Source organism: Gopherus flavomarginatus, chromosome 10 (assembly GCF_025201925.1).
Source record: "Gopherus flavomarginatus isolate rGopFla2 chromosome 10, rGopFla2.mat.asm, whole genome shotgun sequence".
NCBI classification, from domain to species: Eukaryota; Metazoa; Chordata; order Testudines; family Testudinidae; genus Gopherus; species Gopherus flavomarginatus.
Window position 1 is genome coordinate 11,408,689 of NC_066626.1, and position 21,100 is coordinate 11,429,788.

General features: G+C 49.5%; 2 protein-coding genes and 1 long non-coding RNA gene across 31 annotated transcripts in view; 2 read left to right on the forward strand and 1 right to left on the reverse strand.

Annotated features, from left to right (window-relative positions):
- The window catches only part of LOC127030140 (uncharacterized), a 76,868-nt gene extending 66,557 nt beyond the window's left edge, over window positions 1-10,311 (forward strand). For 7 of the 13 annotated variants that reach the window (XM_050916174.1, XM_050916177.1, XM_050916178.1 and 4 more), the window contains one exon: window positions 9,927-10,311. In XM_050916174.1, coding sequence (XP_050772131.1) covers window positions 9,927-10,076 — 150 coding nt within the window. In that variant the 3' untranslated portion in view covers window positions 10,077-10,311. Of the gene's footprint in view, window positions 1-237; window positions 727-3,118; window positions 3,271-3,650; window positions 3,785-4,021; window positions 4,296-9,926 lie in introns of all 13 variants that reach the window. The other 6 variants (XR_007768309.1, XR_007768311.1, XR_007768308.1 and 3 more) reach the window with 6 other exon arrangements.
- A 4,041-nt stretch (window positions 10,312-14,352) lies between these two features.
- MRPS16 (mitochondrial ribosomal protein S16) lies at window positions 14,353-19,322 on the reverse strand. 14 transcript variants are annotated; one of them, XM_050916235.1, is made up of 5 exons: window positions 19,184-19,322; window positions 18,253-18,310; window positions 15,793-15,823; window positions 15,146-15,406; window positions 14,353-14,640 (listed from the first exon to the last, which is right to left on the reverse strand). In XM_050916235.1, exons 3-5 carry the CDS (start codon window positions 15,803-15,805, stop codon window positions 14,522-14,524), a joined length of 393 nt encoding a protein of 130 aa, XP_050772192.1. In that variant the 5' UTR covers window positions 15,806-15,823; window positions 18,253-18,310; window positions 19,184-19,322; the 3' UTR covers window positions 14,353-14,521. The 14 variants fall into 14 exon arrangements, with proteins under 14 accessions (XP_050772192.1, XP_050772185.1, XP_050772193.1 ...); XM_050916228.1 differs by lacking the exon at window positions 18,253-18,310 and adding an exon at window positions 18,311-18,368; XM_050916236.1 differs by lacking the exon at window positions 18,253-18,310 and adding an exon at window positions 18,427-18,484.
- LOC127030180 (uncharacterized) lies at window positions 18,314-19,103 on the forward strand. Of its 4 annotated transcripts, none has more exons than XR_007768320.1 (3): window positions 18,314-18,364; window positions 18,888-18,981; window positions 19,041-19,103. It is a non-coding gene; the product is annotated as an uncharacterized LOC127030180 (long non-coding RNA). The 4 variants fall into 4 exon arrangements; XR_007768321.1 differs by lacking the exon at window positions 18,314-18,364 and adding an exon at window positions 18,604-18,654; XR_007768323.1 differs by lacking the exon at window positions 18,314-18,364 and adding an exon at window positions 18,662-18,712.
- Window positions 19,323-21,100: the final 1,778 nt, after the last annotated feature.

A 21,100-nucleotide genomic window follows, 5' to 3' on the forward strand; every position in this document is an offset into this window, starting at 1 on the left:
TGTAGGGATTCCCACAATAACAGACAATCGATACAAGCAGCAATGGTAGCAGAAGTCCCGTTATGTAGACATCTCATCCACCATTCTATAAGCCCCTTCTGAGAAACTTCTCTAGACTATAGTCACATTTCTGGGTGATGAGGGGATAATTACATCTGAAGTGTGGATTTGGAATGCATTTACAACTTAAAATGACAATATGTTTGTATGTTGGCTGTCCCTTGTCTCCTAATTCAGAAAAAAGACTGCAAGATAAAATGTGATTTATAAAATGGCTCTTCCTTCAAATGTTAAAACTTTGAGTGTCAGAGGAAGCTGGAACATCAGCTAAAGTTTGTCTTCTGAGGATGCAAAGTTTTAAGTAAAGGAGATGCAACACAGTCCTCGGGCCTCTGCCCTCACATTTACTTTTGTTTTTATTTTTTAAAACGAAGACAATCCTATGTAAAACCCCCTTGGTAATTAGGGTTGCACAAGTGCATGTCTTCACAAAAACACAAACATTAAAAAGCACAAAACACGTAAGTTAAAGGAACATTCATTCTCAACACAATACCAGTCTCCAAGCATTAGGTTACTACCACAATGCTACTCAACCACTGCAAAAAGAAACCTGAAAAATTGGAGCGAGTTAAAGCTACAAGAATGATGTGCGGTCTGACAGCATGTCCCACAAAGAGAAACTTCCACTCAGTCCATTTCGTTCACCTCAGAGAAGGTTAAGAGGTGAGTTGATGATGGTGCTACAGTAATCTACACAGGGAGCAGATACCTGCTACTCGAGGACTCTTTTTAATCTAGCAGACAAAGGTGTTATGAGATCCACTGGCTGGAAGTTGAAGTCAGCGAAGTTGAAACTTGCAGTAAGATGCCACCTGTTCTGTGAGGGAGGGTAATGACCACAGTTCTTGGTAATCTGTTCCAGTGGTTAAATTACCACACTTGTCTTTAAATCAAGGCTTTGATGCTTTTCTAACATATACAATTTAGTTCAAACACAAATTGTTGGATCGGCTGCAGGAATTTCTGGGTAAACTCTATGGCCTGTGTCATGCAGGAGGTCAGACTAAATTATCATAGTTGTCCCTTCTAGCCACACCAGCATGCTAACTGAAAGAGCAATGCACAGTGTTAATTATCCCGTTAATTGGCTGCGTTGTGTAACGTACACAGGCCGTGGTAGGACTGTACATTCCAGGACAAGAGGCTGAGCAGCAGGGATTGAATTTGGAACTACAAGGCTCTAATTACTGCCTGAGCTAAAAGGCTGTAGCTGTAGCAGGCAAATAAACACCCATGTGGCCCAGTCAATAAGGGGGACAGAGAACTAGGCTTTGCCATCCTGGGTTATGTGTGGTGGTGTGTGCTGTGTAGCTGATCCCATCTCTTTAAAGTAACAGGGCGCAATACACAGCCAGTGGCGCATTACCGTATGGGCCAGTGGGGCCGTGCCCAGGGGCCCCGACCAGCTGGGGGCCCCACAGGAGTAGCTGGAAATCTAGCCACGGCCCCTGCTCCTTCTCTCTCCCCCTCCTGCTGCTCTTTCCCCCGAGGCCCCACCTCCGGCCCAGCCAGAGAAGCCTGTGGAGCTGGTGAGCAAATCCCCCCGCCCATAGGTACCAACTTTCCCCAGTGCCGGTGGGTGCTCGTGCCCCCCCACCCCGACTCCACCCTTTCCCTGTCCCTGCCCCACCCCCATTCCAACCCTGTTCCCAAAGTCCCCGCCCCAACTCTGCCCCCCCCACCCCTATTGGACTCCTTCCCCAAATCCCGGCCTCAGCCTCGCCTCTTCCCAAGCGCACCGCATTCCCCCTCCACCCCCTCCCTCTCAGCACTTGCTGCTCAAAACAGCTGTTTTGCGGCACAGGAGCTAAGGGGAAAAAGCAGCGTGGAGCTGCTCTGAGCCCCTTTCTCCTCCCCTCCCCCTCCTCGGCTTGGAGCTGCTCTGAGCCCCTCTCCCGTCCCTTTCCCCCTTCCCCATGTGTTGCTGAGCTCCCCGAACCCCTCTCCCCCTGCACGGGGCTGGCCCAAACCACTAAACAAAACCCTCCACCTCCCCCCTCACAGGGCTAACTCGAGCCTCACTGCTCAACCCCCACCCCGCCCAAGGCCTGCCACTCACCCTCCCTCCAAACTCCTTTTTGGCAAATCTGGGCATTTGTTCCGTTTGCGCTTGCCAACTAGTGATCAGTTGGCAAGAGCAAATAGGACAAATGCCTGGTTTTGCTAAAAAAGTTGGGACGTCTGGGGCCAAAATGGGATGTCTGGTCATCCTAGGCCGGGGTCCCCAAACCTTTTCAGTCGCGCTTACACACACACACACACCCCGGAGCCAGGGCAGGAGTAGGGCTGGGGCCCACAGTCAGGGGCTGTGAGTGGGGATGCGGCTAGGAGCAGAGTGACAGCTGGGGCAGGACTGGGGTGGGGCGAGAGCGGAACCGGGAGTAGGGCTGGGCCCTGCCATGCCCCCCCAAACGCTCCTTCATGCCCCCCTAGTGGGGCGGCCCCACAGTTTGGGGACCCCTGCCTTACACTATGGTAAGAGCTACCCAGGGAGTCCAGGCAGCTGTGGGGAGCCGTGAACCCTGCACCTGAGGGCAGTCCCCAGCCCATGTCCCTGCCCCCCAGTGCATGCTGCCCAGGGCAGGTGGAGAGTCCAGGGCTCCCCACGGTGGCCCAGGCTCCCTAGGCAGTTCTTACCATGGCCCAGCTTCTGGCCAGACCAGAAGGTGGAGCCTTGGGGGAAGGGAAGGAGCAGGGGGTGGGGCCCCATGGTGGGGGAGGGTTGTGGGGGGCTCAAATATTCTTTGTGCCCAGGGCCCCAATATATCGTAATCTGCCTCTGTACACAGCTACACCTAGTTAAGTCCAGGGAGCCGCAAAGGATCCATTTGAATTACCCCAGTAGTGTCCCACACTGGGATCTAGAAGTAGTGAGGTGTAGGAACCACTACCCAGGGATTCTCTACTGATGCTGGGGGAATCCCAGTTCTGGAAATGCCATTGTTCTGGTCCTTTCGCACCAAGGATCTGGCTCATAATGTAAACATTGTGAAGTTCAGGTGTGTTTTTGAGAAATATCTTTGTGTGATCAGTGTTAACGTTTTTCTGTATTTAGGGCATGGTATATGGAGATGCTAAAAACGGCAATTTTAAGATTATAGCTATTAACTGTAGCATTGGAAAGTCAGAGCTAAGGTGTTTTGCAGAGCGATCAGTCATGTGATATGTACATTTGAGAATGGGGCGATAGCACTAGCTGAATCGAAGGTGAGTGTGTTAGAGTATTATTATCTTGGCAAGATTAAATATGATAGTAGGCCCATGCTTGGAAACTGATATGTACTGGCTGTGTATGTTGCCTTCATTTTAATGCTTAAGGATTGTTTCATTAAATGTTTTGGAGAAACTAACTCTTAAATATTTTTGTTTAGTTTGTGAGCCAGTAATTTGCGCAGAGTGTGGATTGTTAATTATGAAAGCAGTTCGAGTATTTAAAAAAATATACGTTTTAAGAATTCACCCATTTATTTTTACCCTACATTAATACTTTGGGATTTTTAAGTGAAAAGGACAGAATTGCATTTCAAAAAGTAGTTAAAACTCACATCACACCTGTGTTGTATGTAGAACTTATATTTGTTTTACAGAAACTGTAGCAAAGAGAGGCTCAGTGGTTTCTCATGGTTTCTCAGCAAGTTAATGGTAGAACCAAAACCAGAACCCAGATCTCCTGACTACCAGTCTTCACAACCCGCTAAGCCTTGCTGTCTCTAGTGTTCGAGTAAGTGTCTGGGAGTCAGGAATTACAGGTGCTGTTCCCAGCTTTGCCGTTGGCTCCTTTTCTTTCAGAGCCTGGCAATACAGCAAGGAAGAAAATGTCCCTTACTTGTGGGATGCTTTACCATAACTTCCTGCAGAATCAAACTTCACATAGAAACTTTCTTTTAAACTTTTATAGTAGTGAAGACAAGTTTTCAAATGTAATTGGTGATGGTTGTTACTTTTTCTGATTTTTCAGATGGTCTGAAGCCTAAACTTTGTGACCAATGCATATCCCAAGCAGCTGGGCTGGTCCCCAGGGAGTGATTCTGGGACTGAGTGGGAAAAATCCTTTCCCCCCCTGCCACACTGTGGCAGTAGAGCTGCTCAGCTGCCTCGTCGCTACTTTTGCTGACATCATGTGGGAGGAAAAGCCACTGGATTCATAGCTATTAAGACTGGATAGATACAGATATGGATACCTAATAGCTTTCTTTGACAAGGTAACAAGCCTTGTGGACAGAGGGGAAGCGGTAGGTGTGGTATATCTTTACTTTAGTAAGACTTTTCATACTTTCTTGTATCACAGTCAAGCTGGAAGACATAACGAGTGAGGTCCCGCAGAGTTCAGTCCTATTCAATATCTTCATCAATGATTTAGATAATGGCATAGCGAGGACACTTACAAAGTTTGCAGACGATACGAAGCTGGGAGGGGTTGCAAGTGCTTTGGAGGATAGGATTAAAATTCAAAATGATCTGGACAAACTGGAGAAATGGTCTGAAGTTAACAGGATGAAATTCAATAAGGACAAATGCAAAATACTTCCCTTAGGACAGAACAACCAGTTGCACACATACAAAACGGGAAATGGCTGTCTAGGAAGGAGCACTGCGGAAAGGGATCTCGGGGGGTCATAGTGAACCACAAGCTAAATATGAGTTAACAGTGTAACACTTGCAAAAATAGCGAACATCATTCTGGGCAGGATTAGCAGGAGTGCTGTAAGCAAGACACAAGAAGTAACCCTTCTGCTCTACTCCACGCTGATATGGCCTCAGCTAGAGTGTTGTGTCTTGGTCTGGGCCCCACATTTCCGGAGGGATGTGGACAAATGGGAGAAGGTCCAGAGGAGAGCAACAAAAATGATTAAAGGTCTAGAACAGGGTTTCTCAAGCTTTTTCTTTCGGAGGCCACCCACAACATGCTATAAAAACTCCAGGGCCCAGCGGGGGAGGGGGAGGCTCTGGGCTGGGGAAGGAGGGAAACGCGGGCATAGGTATAGTTTGACTTTTATTGTGGGTGGGCAGGGGCCAGTGAGGCTCATGCCAGCTCCGCACACTGGGGTCTGGGGAGGGAATGCCACCTCCACATCCTGATTCACCTCAGCCGCCAGTCTGGAAAGGGGTGGGGGGGGGAACCAAAAATTATAACTCAAAGGTGTGGGGGGGGGGGGGTCAGCTCAAAAAGTTTGAAAACAGCTCAGGGTGCTGGGAGGGGGTAGCTAGGGGCTGTGTGCGGGGAGGGTTAGTTGGGGCTGTGTGGGGGCAGGGGGTAGCTCAGGGTGCAGGGAGGGGGTAGTTGGGGTGTGTGGGGACAGGGGGTAGCTCAGGGTGCAGGGAGGGGGTAGTTGGGGCTGTGTGGGGGCAGGGGGTAGCTCAGGGTGCAGGGAGAAGGTAGCTAGGGGCTGTGTGCAGGCAGGCGGTAGCTCAGGGTGCAGGGAGGGGGCAGGGGGTAGCTCAGGGTGCAGGGAGAAAGTAGCTAGGGGCTGTGTGCAGGCAGGCGGTAGCTCAGGGTGCAGGGAGGGGGCAGGGGGTAGCTCAGGGTGCAGGGAGGAGGTAGCTAGGGGCTGTGTGCAGGCAGGCGGTAGCTCAGGGTGCAGGGAGGGGGTCGCTAGGGGCTGTGTGGGGGCAGGGGGTAGCTCAGGGTGCAGGGAGGGGGTCACTCGGGGCTGTGTGCAGGCAGGGGGTAGCTCAGGGTGCAGGGGGTGGGGAGAGGATTCATAGACTCTGGGACTGGAAGGGACCTCGAGAGGTCATCGAGTCCAGTCCCCTGCCCTCATGGCAGGACCAAATACTGTCTAGACCATCCCTGATAGACATTTACCTAACCTACTCTTAAATATCTCCAGAGATGGAGATTCCACAACTTCCCTAGGCAATATATTCCAGTGTTTAACTACCCTGACAGTTAGGAACTTTTTCCTAATGTCCAACCTAAATCTCCCTTGCTGCAGTTTAAGCCCATTGCTTCTTGTTCTATCACTGGAGGCTAAGGTGAACAAGTTTCCTCCCTCCTCCTGATGACACCCTTTTAGATACCTGAAAACTGCTATCATGTCCCCTCTCAGTCTTCTCTTTTCCAAACTAAACAAACCCAGTTCTTTCAGCCTCCTTCATAGGTCATGTTCTCAAGACCTTTAATCATTCTTGTTGCTCTTCTCTGGACCCTCTCCAATTTCTCCACATCCTTCTTGAAATGCGGTGCCCAGAACTGGACACAATACTCCAGCAGAGACCTAACCAGCGCAGAGTACAGCAGAAGAATGACTTCTCTTGTCTTGCTCACAACACACCTGTTAATGCATCCCAGAATCACATTTTCTTTTTTGCAACAGTATCACACTGTTGACTCATATTTAGCTTGTGGTCCACTATGACCCCTAGATCTCTTTCTGCCATACTCCTTCCTAGACAGTCTCTTCCCATTCTGTATGTGTGAAACTGATTGTTCCTTCCTAAGTGGAGCACTTTGCATTTGTCTTTATTGAACTTCATCCTGTTTACCTCAGACCATTTCTCCAATTTGTCCAGATCATTTTGAATTTTGACCCTGTCCTCCAAAGCAGTTGCAGTCCCTCCCAGTTTGGTATCGTCCGCAAACTTAACTTAATAAGCGTACTTTCTATGCCAACATCTAAGTCATTGATGAAGATATTGAACAGAGGAGGAGTGGAGGGGTGGGTCTGAGTCTGGAGCTGCCCCAGGACTGCCCTGCGCTTGCACTGTAGTTTGGAGGAGGTGTAACACCCCTGTGTACCTCCATGGGCTCAGGGCTTCTGCCCTGTAGGGAGCACTGGGGCTCGGGGCTCCAGAATTGAGCCCTGCTGCTCCCGGCTTCAGCCCTGCAGGGGGCCCCAGGGAGCGGGGGTTCAGCCCTGCAGGAGGTGTGGGGGTTTAGGCTCTGGATTTTAGCCACAGGGCCCTGTGGCCCCCCTGAAAGGGTTCACAGACCCCCAGTGGGCCACGAACCACCTGTTGAGAACCACTGGTCTAGAAAACATGACCTACAAGGGAAGATTGAAAGAATTGGGTTTGTTTAGTCTGGAGAAGAGAAGACTGAGAGGGGACATGATAACCATTTTCAAGTACCTAAAAGGTTGTTACAAGGAGGAGGAGAAAAATTGTTCTTCTTAAACTCTGATGATAGGACAAGAAGCAACGGGCTTAAATTGCAGCAAGGGAGGTTTAGGTTGGACATTAGGAAAAACTTCCTGCCAGCAAAGTTAAGCGCAGGAACAAAATGCCTGGGGAGGTTGTGGAATCTCTGTCATCGTAGGTTCCTAGCAGGCTAGACAATCACCTCTCGGGGATGGGGTAGATGAGTCAATTACTTTATGTCAAGGTCCAAATTCTTCATCAAGGTATAGTCAGGGGCCAGACTGCGGATAAAATCATTAAAAAAAAAAACAATAATAATATGTAAAAACGATTTTGGGGTCCATTCAAAAGCATCTGGCAATCTAGATTTGGCCCATGGTCCACCTATTGACTGCCATGGTCTAGATAATACAATAGAACCTCAGAGTTACGTACAGCTCGGGAATGGAGGTTGTTCGTGACTCCGAGATGTTCGTAACTCTGAACGAGCCATTCTGGGATGCTCCTCAAGGTGGACTGCTCAGAACGGGGGCTCACAGCTCTGCCGTTGCTGCCCGGCAAGTTTCTGATTCTAGCCCAGCGGTCGGCAACCTTTGGGAAGTGCTGTGCTGAGTCTTCATTTATTCACTCTAATTTAAGGTTTCACATGCCAGTAATACATTTTAACTTTTTTAGAAGGTCTCTTTCTATAAGTCTATAATATATAACTAAACTAGTGTTGTAGGTAAAGTAAATAAGGTTTTTAAAATGTTTAAGACGCTTCATTTAAAATTAAATTAAAAGGCAGAGCCCCCCCAAATTGGTGGCCAGGACCTGAGCAGTGTGAGTGCCACTGAAAATCAGCGCGCGTGCTGCCTTTGGCACCCGTGCCGTAGGTTGCCTACCCCTGTTCTAGCCAAATTGCAAGGGTGAGGAGTGAGGCCCCCTGGGCACTGTGGCATCAGTGGGCACACAGTGCAGGCTGGGGCCCATTAGAAGTGAGCTGCTCCTCCAGAGCGCAGCATGCAGGCAGCAGGTTGGGTTCCAGCAGCAGCTCAGGAAGCTTCTTTCCTGGACTGAGACTAAGGTTGCAAGCTTGTCCCACTCCCGGCCAGAGCGGGGAAACAGCCCGTGACCAGTGCAGACCCCAGCACTTCTGCTCGGGAGCTCACAGTTATGCATGTGAACTTCAGCATCTTCACTTGTAAGTGGCTGGCCTGCGGGGCGAGTAGGGGGTAGGGGTGGGGACAGGCAGCCTAGATGTGCCTAACTTTAAGGCGCAATACCAGCACAGTACAGTACAGTATTTGTGGGTGGTGGTGGTGGTTGTTTTTTTTGTCTCCGCTGCTGCCTGATTGCATACCTCTGGGTCCATGTGGTGTCTGGTTGCCGGGTCAGTCTGTAACTCTGGTGTTCGTATTTTTGAGCTTCTGCTATACTTAGTCCTGCCTTGAGTGCTGGGGACTGGACTAGATGAGATCTTGATAGCCCTTCCAGTCCTATGATTCGGTGGAAAGGACTAATGTGGTTTTTCTAACTTGACCTCCTGCATTGCACCAACAATATGATTTTACCCAGAAATTCCCACAGTGGAGGGAATACTCATCCCTACTATTTAAGAGAACACAAAGGAGCCACTGATCAGGTTCCAGCTCTCAGCTGTATAGTGGTGTGCAGCCGAGCTCCTTGGCAGTAGGATGTATGCATCCCCAGCAGCGCTCCTTAAACGCCACCTCACACCTTTGCAGTCCAAGATTAGGTCTTCTGAGAGAGAATGCTCCTCAGCCACCAAGAAGGGGCCAGGCTTTACCTGAGCGCTGGGTTCATACTGAAACCTGCCTCTGGCAGTCATCTTTTACTTCCAAATCTTCTACTGGATGATTTAGGCAGGTAAGCATCACTCCTGCTCCCTTCCCAGAACGCTACATGCACATAAAGCAAATGTTGACAGATGATCTGTTTTGGTCATGAGCCAGCAGCATAGCTAATCCTCTGACTCTGTGCTGCTCTCTTCAGAAAACCACGGCAGTTTATTTGTAAATGGGAAGAAATAATCCGCATCTCTAAAGTTCTTTGAGACTGTGATAAAAGTCATTTTTTGAAGTGCAGAGTATTATTCACTTTGCACGCTCACACTTAGCTGTACTCATTGCACGCACCAAGGGCTCCTCACTTCCTTCCATCCCCCTATCATGTGCCGCCCTCCCATCCCCCTCTATTTCACAGATTCCCTGCATCTGCCCACCCCTCCATGTCACAGGTTTCTTCATCTCCCCCAGGCAGGGTTGTGTGTGCCCTCTGTCCCTCCCATACCATACAGAAGTTTTGTTTGCCTCCTCTCCCCAGACCAGGGTCCCCCCTTCTCCCCACCAGTATTTCTTTTCATTCTGTCCGAGAGAGAAGTCATCTGGGGTGTCTCCATTTTAAAATTCTTTTGGGAAGATTAACAAAGCTGAGATTCCCCCAGCACTGGAGTGACTGAGTATAGGACCTCTCTCCGTCCAGCCAGTTATTACTAGACAACGTTGCCTCCCCTAATTATCAAAAGCTTTACTACTGAGCTGACTGCCGTTACTGGCAGTAACATTCTATTGAACTGTATAGTGATTGCCCAACCACTGTCTAACTCTTGCTTTGGTACAACTCGCATAGTAAAGGGATGATAAACAATTTATTTCTGAATACTGCCTTGAGCCTGATCAGCGAGTCCCCTTGTGAGAGGGATGCAAGGATCCAGCTTTATAAACCAGACTTGTGTCTTTAATTCCTGTAACACTAGAAACAATGTTTTGTTTTTTAAACAGGAGAATAAACCATCCCTCATTCAGACTGGTCCAGAAGCAACCCTGCAGTCCCACCTCCTTGTATTTGAGGCCGAGAAATCCAGAAAAGAAAACCGTGTTGTGTTTTTAGAAACTAGAAAGGAACTCTTCCCGAAGCCTACATACAAGTGAACTTTTAAATTTGCTCCTTTTATATTTGAGGGGATGGAATAAAAACTGGTCCCAGTTACCAGGGAAATCATGTCTTGTTTATACTAATCTGGAATATATCTGGGGATGGGCACTATATAAAACCAAATTTTGCATACTACAAATCTGTAAAATGCAAAAGGTTTGTTTATAGAATTTTATATATTGTTTCATTAATTTTGTTGGATAAAGAAAATATTAAAAATCATCTTCAGTATTTTTTTCTATCCTGGTTTCCTTTAAAGGACACGAAGTTGCTTCTTATAGCGGCACTTCACTTAACCCTTACAATGGTGAAGGTTTTGGCAGCATGGAAGTGAGTTTAAATCAGCATTTCTCACATGTGGCTACTGGGGCTTTTCGTGCAGTTGTAACAGCCTCCTTGGCAGTGATGGAGAAGCCAGAACATCAGCCTCTCCCCCTCCCTCCCTGTTGCTCCTGCATGAGCGGCCGTGCACCACCTCTGGAGACAGATGGGGCGCAATGCTGCAGGAGCAAGGTGAGTTCCTGACCCACTTGTGGGGTGGGCAGGGCACATTGGGGCTTGGGCTTCAGCTGCATGGTTTGAGCCCCAGGCTCTGACCACGCAGCAGAGAGTGCTGACCCCTGGCTCCAGCCATGTGTCCTTGGCCCTGGGCGCTAACCCATGGCCATGTTACAAGAAGCGCTGGCTCCGGGCTGTGGCTGGGCAGTGGCAGTTGCTGGCCTCGGGCACCGACCCCCAGCCCCAGCCCCATGGTGGTGGGTGTTGATCCATAGCTCAGGCCGCACAGCTCCAACCCCCAGCTCCAGCCATATGGCAGCAGGGATCACCCACTGCCTCCCCCAGCCCCCATTTATCACCCTGATCCCCCACTCCCTTCCCTGGTTCCACATCTATCCTCCCCCCATTGCCCTGCCCCCCACTGATTCCCCCAGCCCCCATTTATCACCCCCAGCGCCCACTTCCTTCCCTGGTTCCACATCTATCCTCCCCCCATTTCCCCAGCCCCCACAGCCTCCCCCAGCCCCCACTCCCTTCCCTGGTTCCACATCTATCCTCCCCCCATTTCCCCAGCCCCCACTGCCTCCCCCAGCCCCCACTCCCTTCCCTGGTTCCACATCTATCCTCCCCCCATTGCCCTGCCCCCCACTGATTCCCCCAGCCCCCATTTATCACCCCCAGCCCCCACTCCCTTCCCTGGTTCCACATCTATCCTCCCCCCATTTCCCCAGCCCCCACTCCCTTCCCTGGTTCCACATATATCCTCCCCCCATTGCCCTGCCCCCCACTGATACACCAAGCCCCCACTCCCTTCCCTGGTTCCACATCTATCCTCCCCCCATTGCCCTGCCCCCCACTGATTCCCCCAGCCCCCATTTATCACCCCAGCCCCCACTCCCTTCCCTGGTTCCACATCTATCCTCCCCCCATTTCCCCAGCCCCCCACTGCCTTCCCTGGTTCCACATCTGTCCTCCCCACATTGCCCCAGCCCCCCGCTGCCTCCCCCAGCCCCCATTTATCACCCCCACTGCCTGCCCCAGCCCCACTCCCTCCCCTGGTTCCACATCTACCCCCCCCACTGCCTCTCCCAGCCCCCATTTATCACCTTGAGCCCCCACTGCCTTCCCTGGTTCCACATCTATCCTCCCCCCCATTGTCCCAGCCCCCATTTATCATCCCGAGCCCCCACTACCTTCCCCAGTTCCACATCTTACCCTCCCCCCCATTGCCCCAACCCCCACTGCCTCCCATCGCCCCCATTTATCACCCTGAGCCCCCACTGCCTTCCCCAGTTCCACATCTATTCCCCCCCATTGCCCTGACCCCCACTGCCTCCCCCAGCTCCCATTTATCACCCTGAGCCCCAACTGTCTTCCCCAGTTCCACATATATTCCTCTCTCCAATTGCCCCAACCCCCGCTGCCTCCCTCGCCAAACCCTGCATCTAGGACTTTATTTGTCCTGGGGCTTGCTGAGAAAAGCGATATAAATGAACATGCAAGTGTCACTTTTCCCAGCACACTTACTGGCTACCTGGGAGGCTGTGAAAAGTGATACCTGTATGTTTGTTAATGTCACTTTTCACAGACTCCTGCTACTAAGTGTGCTGTGAAAAGCACTATTAAACATACAAATATCATTTTTCACAACATTATTGTCTGAAAAAACCCGACATAAATAAATGACAATGATTTGGACCCGTGTATGTGCATATTTATTTGTTTTTTCCTAAAGTTTAAGTATTTTAGGAAAAAGCGTCAGTGCAGGCACCAGCAAGAACTGGTGCTCACATGCTGAGGCCACACAAGGATTTGTTGTGAGAACCCATGGTTTAAATGTACTCCCAGGCAAAATCCAAGCCAGCCATGTCTGCCTGAACCTTTGCAGGCAGGACTTCAGGTAGCACCCAAAAGATCTTCCTTTTCTTTGGTTCTGTGTATACATTTGTTCAGTTTTTACTTCTCCATTGAAAAAGTAACTAATTCCCAGCTGCCTGTCAACTGAGAGCTGGCTGTGTTTCCACGGGTCTCCATATGGGAGTGGTGCCAAGGGAACAATGAATCTTCTCAGCCGTTTCTCTTGCTATGAGCTGCCCCCTTTTGAGCCCCCACCAGGAACAGCACCAGATTGCCATCTTGGAGTAACTGCTGAGGAAGGCGGCTTTTCTGTCAGCACTAGAGTGGACTATTGAATTGTGCTCTTCTTAAATAAGCAGGATACTGTGATCTTCAAGAAGAACAAGGAGTATTTGTGGCACCTTAGAGACTAACATTTATTTGGGCTTAAGCTTTCGTGGGCTAAAACCCACCCTAAAGTGGCCATTCTTCAACAAAAAATCTTCAGAAACAGACTCCAATGAGAAACTGCAGAACTGGAATTTATTTGCAAACTGGACACCATCAAGTTAGGCCTGAACAAAACTGGGAGTGGATGGGTCATTACACAAACTAAAAACTATTTTCTCATGCTAATTCCCCCCTCTCCTGTTACTCACACCTTCTTGTCAACTGTTTGAAATGGGCCATCCTGATTATCACTACAAAATCGATTTTTCCTCCTGCTGATAATAGCCCACTTTGATTTGTCTCATGGGGGTTGCCTTACCAACTCTAACCTTTTCATGTTCTCTATGTATATGTATCTTCCTATTGTATTTTCCACTCCATGCATCTGATGAAGTGGGTTTTAGCCCACAAAAGCTTATGCCCAAATACATTTGTTAGTCTCTAAGGTGGCACAAATACTCCTTGTTGTTTTTGCTGATACAGACTAACACAGCTACCACTCTGAAACCTGTGATCTTCAAGTATGTTTTAGCTTTGTTACGTCAAGTCTTTAAAAGGTGTCATGTGCTGCACTGTGTGGGCTGAGAAAGATCTCATGTGCTCCCCACAGTCAATTCTGAGATTTGCACTGTGAGAGATTGGCGTTAAGGCTTTTGGGGTGATGGTTCCATGACTCAAACTCAGTGGCTTTGTTTGGCTACCGAAGTCTGAGGCTGGTGATCTTCGGGGACGGTACAAACCTTATTCTTATTGTGCTTATCACACTAGAATATGGGTGGCTGATAACTATGAACATCATATAGTAATTCCTGGATTTTTAAATTACTGTTTTAGCTGGACACATGTATAATGTATGAACAAATACTGTTCAGGGAGAAAGGTATAAAAACACCAAAGTGTTTGCTGTGCTTAGAGTGGTGATGTTCTGTGGGATACCTTCTGGAAGAACAGTATTGTGGGTAAATAATTCTGGTCACATTCTGTGCTGCACCTTGCACCAAAAAAAAAAGATTTTCTGCTGCTTACACTATTTGCAGCTTAACAGGGTGAAGATCAAAAAACAACAGTGGCCATGTCTGAGTGTCCCTCCTCTGCCAAAAATCTTGAAATAGTTAACTGTAAAATTAAAAACCAACTATGGCTGAAGTAATGGTAAGATTACTTTTAGAAGGATGCCTACAGGGGCATCCAGCACAACTTCCTATACCTTAGGTTCTTATGACAGTCACTAACGCTCTCTCCACCTCCACACTAGAGCTATTTAGAACACTGGAGTTTGTATTCCATTTGTATAAATGCTGTAATCTGGAAGGCCCAGATCCACAAAGCTATTTTGGTTCTTGACGTCCACTGGATCTCAGTGGAATTTAGGAGCCTAAATTTTACCTTTGTGGATCTGGGCCTAAGTAATTGCAGTTTGACATAAACATGAAAGATTACTTCTTATTTTGACACAAATTATTAATTAACAAACGAGGACAATCAGAATCCTTGTCTGAGGCCTCCTAAAGCCTCAAAATACTTTAATGTTCTTACGAAATAATTCACATCCACTATCGTTTTTGCCTGTGGTACGTATATTGTCCTTTTTAGTTGGCACCCTGTTCTGATCGTTGTCTGTACAGTAATCTTTTGAGTAATTCAGTTCAGATAAATGTTATTGGTCACCTGGAGTTTCTTCCTCAGAAGCTGTTTCGGCCTTCAAGGCTCTTCTCTTCCTTAATCTTTCTGCATTTGTGATCGTCATAGGATGCAATGGGAAAAATCCAGAAAGACCTGCAAGAAAGAGTATTTATGTTTATAACTGGAGTTGCAGTATTACTGTACTAGACTCAGATTCAAAGGCTAGAAGGAAGCATTGTGATTATCTCATCTGGCCTCCTAGGTAACACATGCTATAGAGTTACCCCAAAATAATTCTCAAAGAAAACACACCCAATCTTGAGTTAAATTGTCAGTGATGGAGAATCCACCACAACCCTGGGTAAACTATTCCAATAGTTAACGAGACTTTTAAGAAGTGAGAGTAATTGTCTCTCTCACCAACCCACTAGTGGCTTGAAGTGCCTTTTACTGCTGTCTCGGCCAGCTCAGTGTCTCCATCCCATTTCCCGTGGCCAGAAGAAGGGTGACTGCATATATGGATATTTTCAAGATTTCATGCAAAGAAATGAAGAAAAGGGCTTTGGTACTCCAAGTATGCAGAGGATCACCAAGGAAAATCTATTGTCATTTAAGCGAAATAAGCAAATAGCTTAGATTGAAAAACACCTTGAGTTACCTAGAAGTTTTTCAACTGGTTTTGTGACATGTGCTCCACAACCAATCCAGTGTTTGATCCTCTCGATGTTCAAGCCAACAAGTTTTTCATTATGGCTATTTGGGAGTGGGTCATAGCAGCCCACTTGCTCCAAATACTTGCCGTCCCGTGCTCGCTTGTTATGTGCGGCCACTATACGGAAGTAGGGTCTGTTGGCACAGCCGCCAAGTGCCAATCGGATAGCGACATGTCCTCCATGATAATTTTTCATAAGGAGATGAGCTGAAGGAAAGATCAACAGGTATCACAGTAGATTTGATTGTAACAGATGTGTACAGACGGCTAGCCAAAAAATTCCAAAAGGCCTTAGAGAAAAAGTTTGGTTTCACTTAAAATCAATAAAACTGCTGTAACCTTTCCTTACACACCAACAAGAGATTATTCTTTATGATGGAATCGAAGTCTATACCCTGCCATGAGATTGCTTTAAGACCTCGATTTATTGACAATAAATAAGACAGATTTGCTTTACCAACCTATAAGAGTTCAGCGGAGAAGGCTGCACATTCTCCACTAACTGTAATTGATTTAGAGGGATGCAGAAACTAGGGGTCTGTCAGTACAACATGGTGTACATGCAACCCTTAACAAATCCTGTCTGCACTTACCAAGGCGCACCATGATGACCCTTGCCAGCACCTGAAAGAGGAAAAAGACCATGAATGAATCCCCTGCCACTCCCAAACACAGAACAAGGGGCCAGCCCACTGCAGCTGTAAATACTATAGGGTAGACATAGCCTTAGTTGACAGAGATGAGGTATAACTGAAAGTTATAGCTTGAAAATCCTGAGGGAAACATGGGAGTTTAGTTGCAAGCCCTGCCCTGCCCCCTGTAGATTCTGTCTCTCGTGACCCACTGGCCATGGCGATCCTGGGAATGGAAGTTTCAAAGCACCTGCCCCGGCTCCCATTTTTGTGATCTGGGGTTTAGGTAACTTTCAACCTCTTAGGAGCACAGGCAAAGTTAAAAGCTTTTTTTTTTCCTGGTAGCCCTGATAAGCAGCAGCTTCAATGCCTCACCCTGCCTGCTTTTCTGTTTCAATAGCTTTGTTGCTAGGGCAATGCCAACAAGTGCCAAATGAGTACATAAAATAACTTGTCATTTTAAGATAAAAATTTGTTTCCACATTATATTGGTGTTTGAGGATTTGGCGTATATATGTTAGGGCTGTCAAGCACAGTTAATTCACACAATTAACTCAAATCAATCGTGATTAATTGCACTAACAACAATAGAATACCAACTGAAATTTGAAAATGTATCCAAAAATCTTTAATACTGATTTCAATTACAACACAGAATACCAAGTGCACAGTGCTCACTTTATACTATTGTTTTTGATTACAAATATATGCACAGTAAAAATGATAAATTCAGTTCACCTCATACAAGTACTGAAGTGCAAACTCTTAATTGTGAAAGTATAAAAATGCAGGGTTTTCCCTTTGGTTGCATAACTGCTCAAAAACAAAACAGAGTAAAATGTAGAGCCTACAAGTCCACTCAGTCCTACTACTTATTCTGCCAATCACTAAGACAAACAATTTTGTTTACATTGACGGGAGATACTTCTGCCTGCTTCTTATTTACAATATAACCTGAAAGTGAGAACAGGAGTTCGCACGGCACTTTTGTAGCTGGCGTTGCAAGTTATGCCAGATATGCTGAACATTTGTATGCCCCTTCAGGCTTTGGCCACCATTCCAGAGGATGATCTTCCATGCTGATGATGCTCATTAAAAAAATAATACATCAATTAAATTTGTGACTGTACTACTTGCAGGGAGAATTGTATGTCTCCTGTTCTGTTTTACCTGCATTCTGCATATGTTTCATGTTATAGTAGTCTCAGATGATGACCCAGCACATACTCGTTTTATGAACACTTTTACGGCAGATTTAACAAAATGCAAAGAAGGACCAATGAGAGATTTCTAAAAAATAGCTACAGCACTCGTCCCTCTCAGATTTTGGACGGCACTTCAGATCCTTAAACCTTGGGTCGAGGTGTGGAACATGCTTTTAGAAGTCTTAAAAGAGCAACACTCTGATATAGAAACAACAAAAAAGAAAATCAACCTCCTGCTGGTGATGATGAACCTTCTGACTCAGTTGATGAAAATGAACATGTGTCACTGGATCCTTATCAAGCAGAACCCATCATTAGCATGGATGCATGTCCTCTGGAATGGTGCTTGACACATGAAGGGACGTATTAATCTTCAGCGCATCTGGCATATAAATATCGTGCAATGCTGGCTACAACAGAGTGCCATGCGAACGCCTGGTCTCGCTTTCAGGTGACATTGTAAACAAGGCGGCAGCAGCTGCATTATCTCCTGCAAATAGTAACTAACCTTGTTGTCTTTGCGACTGGCTGAACAAGAAGTAGGACTAAGTTGACTTGTAGGCTCTAAAGTTTTACATTTTTATTTTTGAATGTAGGGTTGGGTTTTTTTTAAATAATTCTATATTTGTAAGTTCAATTTTCATTTGCACTCCAGCACTTGTATGGAGTGAAAATTTTTTTTACAGTGCAAATATTTGTAATAAAAATAAACAAAGTGAGCACTGAGGAAGTGTGCACTTTATACGGTGTTGTAATTGAAATTAATATATTTGGAAATGTAAATATCCAAAATATTTTAAATACAGGCTGTTCCATGGTTAACAGCATCATTGATTGTGATTAATTTTTTAATCACTTGACAGCCCCTAATACAAACACAAACACACACACACACAGACAATTGTTATTCTTGGGTACTAACTTCCTCAGGGAATCCTCGATTCTTGCTGCTAACGGCAAAAGGGTTAAGAAACAGCCGCGCCAACAGCCGCCCCCACAGGACGTGTCGGGGGGGGGGGAGCATTCATCCATCCCGCTCCCGCCCGCGGACGGGTCCTGCTGGCACCGGGCTCGCTCCCCGCTCAGACCCGCTCTGGCGCTGCCGCCACGTTGCCCAGCGCGCTTGGCGGGACCAAGGAGACGCTCCCCCTCCGGGAGACGCGCGGGCCCGGCTCGCGCCGCTCCGTGAGGTGACGCAGCCCCCGCCCCGAGGTACCTGCGCGGGGCCGGCTCGCGCCGCTCCCTCAGGTGACGCAGCCCCCGCCCCGAGGTACCTGCGCGGGCCCGGCTCGCGCCGCTCCCTCAGGTGACGCAGCCCCCGCCCCGAGGTACCTGCGCGGAGCCGGCTCGCGCCGCTCCCTCAGGTGACGCAGCCCCCGCCCCGAGGTACCTGCGCGGGGCCGGCTCGCGCCGCTCCCTCAGGTGACGCAGCCCCCGCCCCGAGGTACCTGCGCGGGGCCGGCTCGCGCCGCTCCCTCAGGTGACGCAGCCCCCGCCCCGAGGTACCTGCGCGGGGCCGGCTCGCGCCGCTCCCTCAGGTGACGCAGCCCCCGCCCCGAGGTACCTGCGCGGGCCCGGCTCGCGCCGCTCCCTCAGGTGACGCAGCCCCCGCCCCGAGGTACCTGCGCGGGCCCGGCTCGCGCCGCTCCCTCAGGTGACGCAGCCCCCGCCCCGAGGTACCTGCGCGGGCCCGGCTCGCGCCGCTCCCTCAGGTGACGCAGCCCCCGCCCCGAGGTACCTGCGCGGGCCCGGCTCGCGCCGCTCCCTCAGGTGACGCAGCCCCCGCCCCGAGGTACCTGCGCGGGGCCGGCTCGCGCCGCTCCCTGAGGTGACGTAGCCCCCCGCCCCGAGGTACCTGCGCGGGGCCGGCTCGCGCCGCTCCCTGAGGTGACGCAGCCCCCGCCCCGAGGTACCTGCGCGGGCCCGGCTCGCGCCGCTCCCTGAGGTGACGTAGCCCCCCGCCCCGAGGTACCTGCGCGGGGCCGGCTCGCGCCGCTCCCTGAGGTGACGCAGCCCCCGCCCCGAGGTACCTGCGCGGGGCCGGCTCGCGCCGCTCCCTGAGGTGACGCAGCCCCCGCCCCGAGGTAGCTGCGCGGGGCCGGCTCGCGCCGCTCCCTCAGGTGACGCAGCCCCCCGTCCCGAAGTACCTGCGCGGGCCCGGCTCGCGCTCACGCCGCGCGGGGACAGGCCGCAGCCCAAGCAGCGGCTGCAGGGCAGAACTTCGGCGGGCTGAGCCCAGCTCCCTCCGTCTCCGAACCTCACGGGCCGCCGTAGGGCGGCGGCGGGGTCAGGCGGCAACGCTGCATTGTGGGAACTGAACCCAGCGCGCCCGCGCCGCGCGTGCCTGCGTCTCGAGACTGCATTTCCCACCGACCCCCGCGAGGTCTGGCGGCTGTCTGGGGACTACTCCCGTCAGCCACTGCGTGGCCCTAAGCACGCTGGGAGACGCAGTGCGTGCACGCGCGCGCGCCCCGCAGTCTCCATTTCCGCCCCGTTTGTGTCGCGCCCAGAGGATGTCACAGCGGGCGACACCCCTCCCCCACCCCCACCCCGGGTCAGCCCAACGCTGGCCGAGCACCATCCCACACTGCCTGCCAGCTGGCCAGCCTGAGCACCAGCCCAGGCCGCTAGCCGGAGCTGAGACCCCACCAGCTTCTGGGGAGGGGGCTGAGGGGGGACTTGGCGGGGGGGAGTCTCGTGAGGGAGCGGGGGTGAGGAGGGACTTGACAGGCAGCAGGGATCTCTGTGGGTGGGGGGTGGCAGCTGTGCCAGGGGAGGCTTAGCCTTCCTTGACCTATTAAACCTGCTGCATATGCCTGGCCTGGAGTTGCTGTAGGGGTTGGGGATGCTGCAGTGGAGGGTCAGATTACAGCAATCTCCCCAGGACTGTTGAACCCCCTTGGCCAGTGACTTCCAGGAGGGCAGCATGCTTCCAACTCCAATTGACTCCAGCTTGGGGTCTCTCTGATCTGCTGAATGTGGCTTTGTCTTCGCTTTGCACCTTTTAGCAACACAACTGTGCTGCTGTTTGTCAGCAAGAGAGCACTCTCCTGCCTACAGAAAACTTCCACCCCCAATAAATGGCGTTAGGGTTGTTGGCAGGGGAGCTCTTATGCCGACATAGCGCTGTTTACATCGGCACTTTTCATCAGTTCAACTTTTGTCATTTAGGTGTGGTGGTATTTTTTTAACACCCCTGAATGACAAAAGTTTTTTCAATAAAGTTCCAGTGTAGACAAAGCCATAGTGATCTAAGGAGGAGCTTTACTCCTGTTCTGGGTAGGTGCCCAACCCAGCTGAAGCAGTTAGCTGGTGGAGGTGCTTTCTTCCCTGTTAGACTCAGCTGCCCCAGGGCACCAACATGGCCTGTTGCATGAATAGCTGTTCCCCTGCAATGGTGCTGTGTCATCGCCATGTAGGATCCTTATTTAACTAGAGCCTCATCATATGGAGTCTGAAATGGATTTCACACTGAGCTACATTATGGTTAATACAAAAGAGATCGTTGTCAGTATATATTTAAGGTACTCAGTTACCAGACTGTCTCTGATACACAAGTATTGCCAACTCTTATGATTTTATAGCATGGCTTCAGGTCTGTGATGTTTTCGTTAAAGCCTCGGCTGCTAGAATCCTAATACAAGAGATTCTTAGATTTCATTCAATAGAGAAAAGTTTGGGGGTGTGAAGCCAGTACATCCTGTGGCATTATGCCCAGTGTTCATCATCGTAAGATTATCGTGATAAGATTATGGCATAAATGTGTATTTTATGCAAGATAGGTCATGTAAGATATTGAAAAGGTTATGATTCACTGAATATGATTATCCAATTCATGCGTGTATCATTTTGGTATCTGATTTAGGCATATTGTCTATACATCGATTACAAACGTGTGTACGCGGGGAACGCCCAGTAGGTAGAATGCACTCAATCCAGATGCCTTGCTGGGAAGGGCCATTAGAGAGAACAATAGGTCTTAGAAGATGCTAATCTCCTGACGGAACCTTCCTGAGGATGCTCCAAGCAGCCTCTCCGTCATGGCTGCTATAGCCCTATCGGCA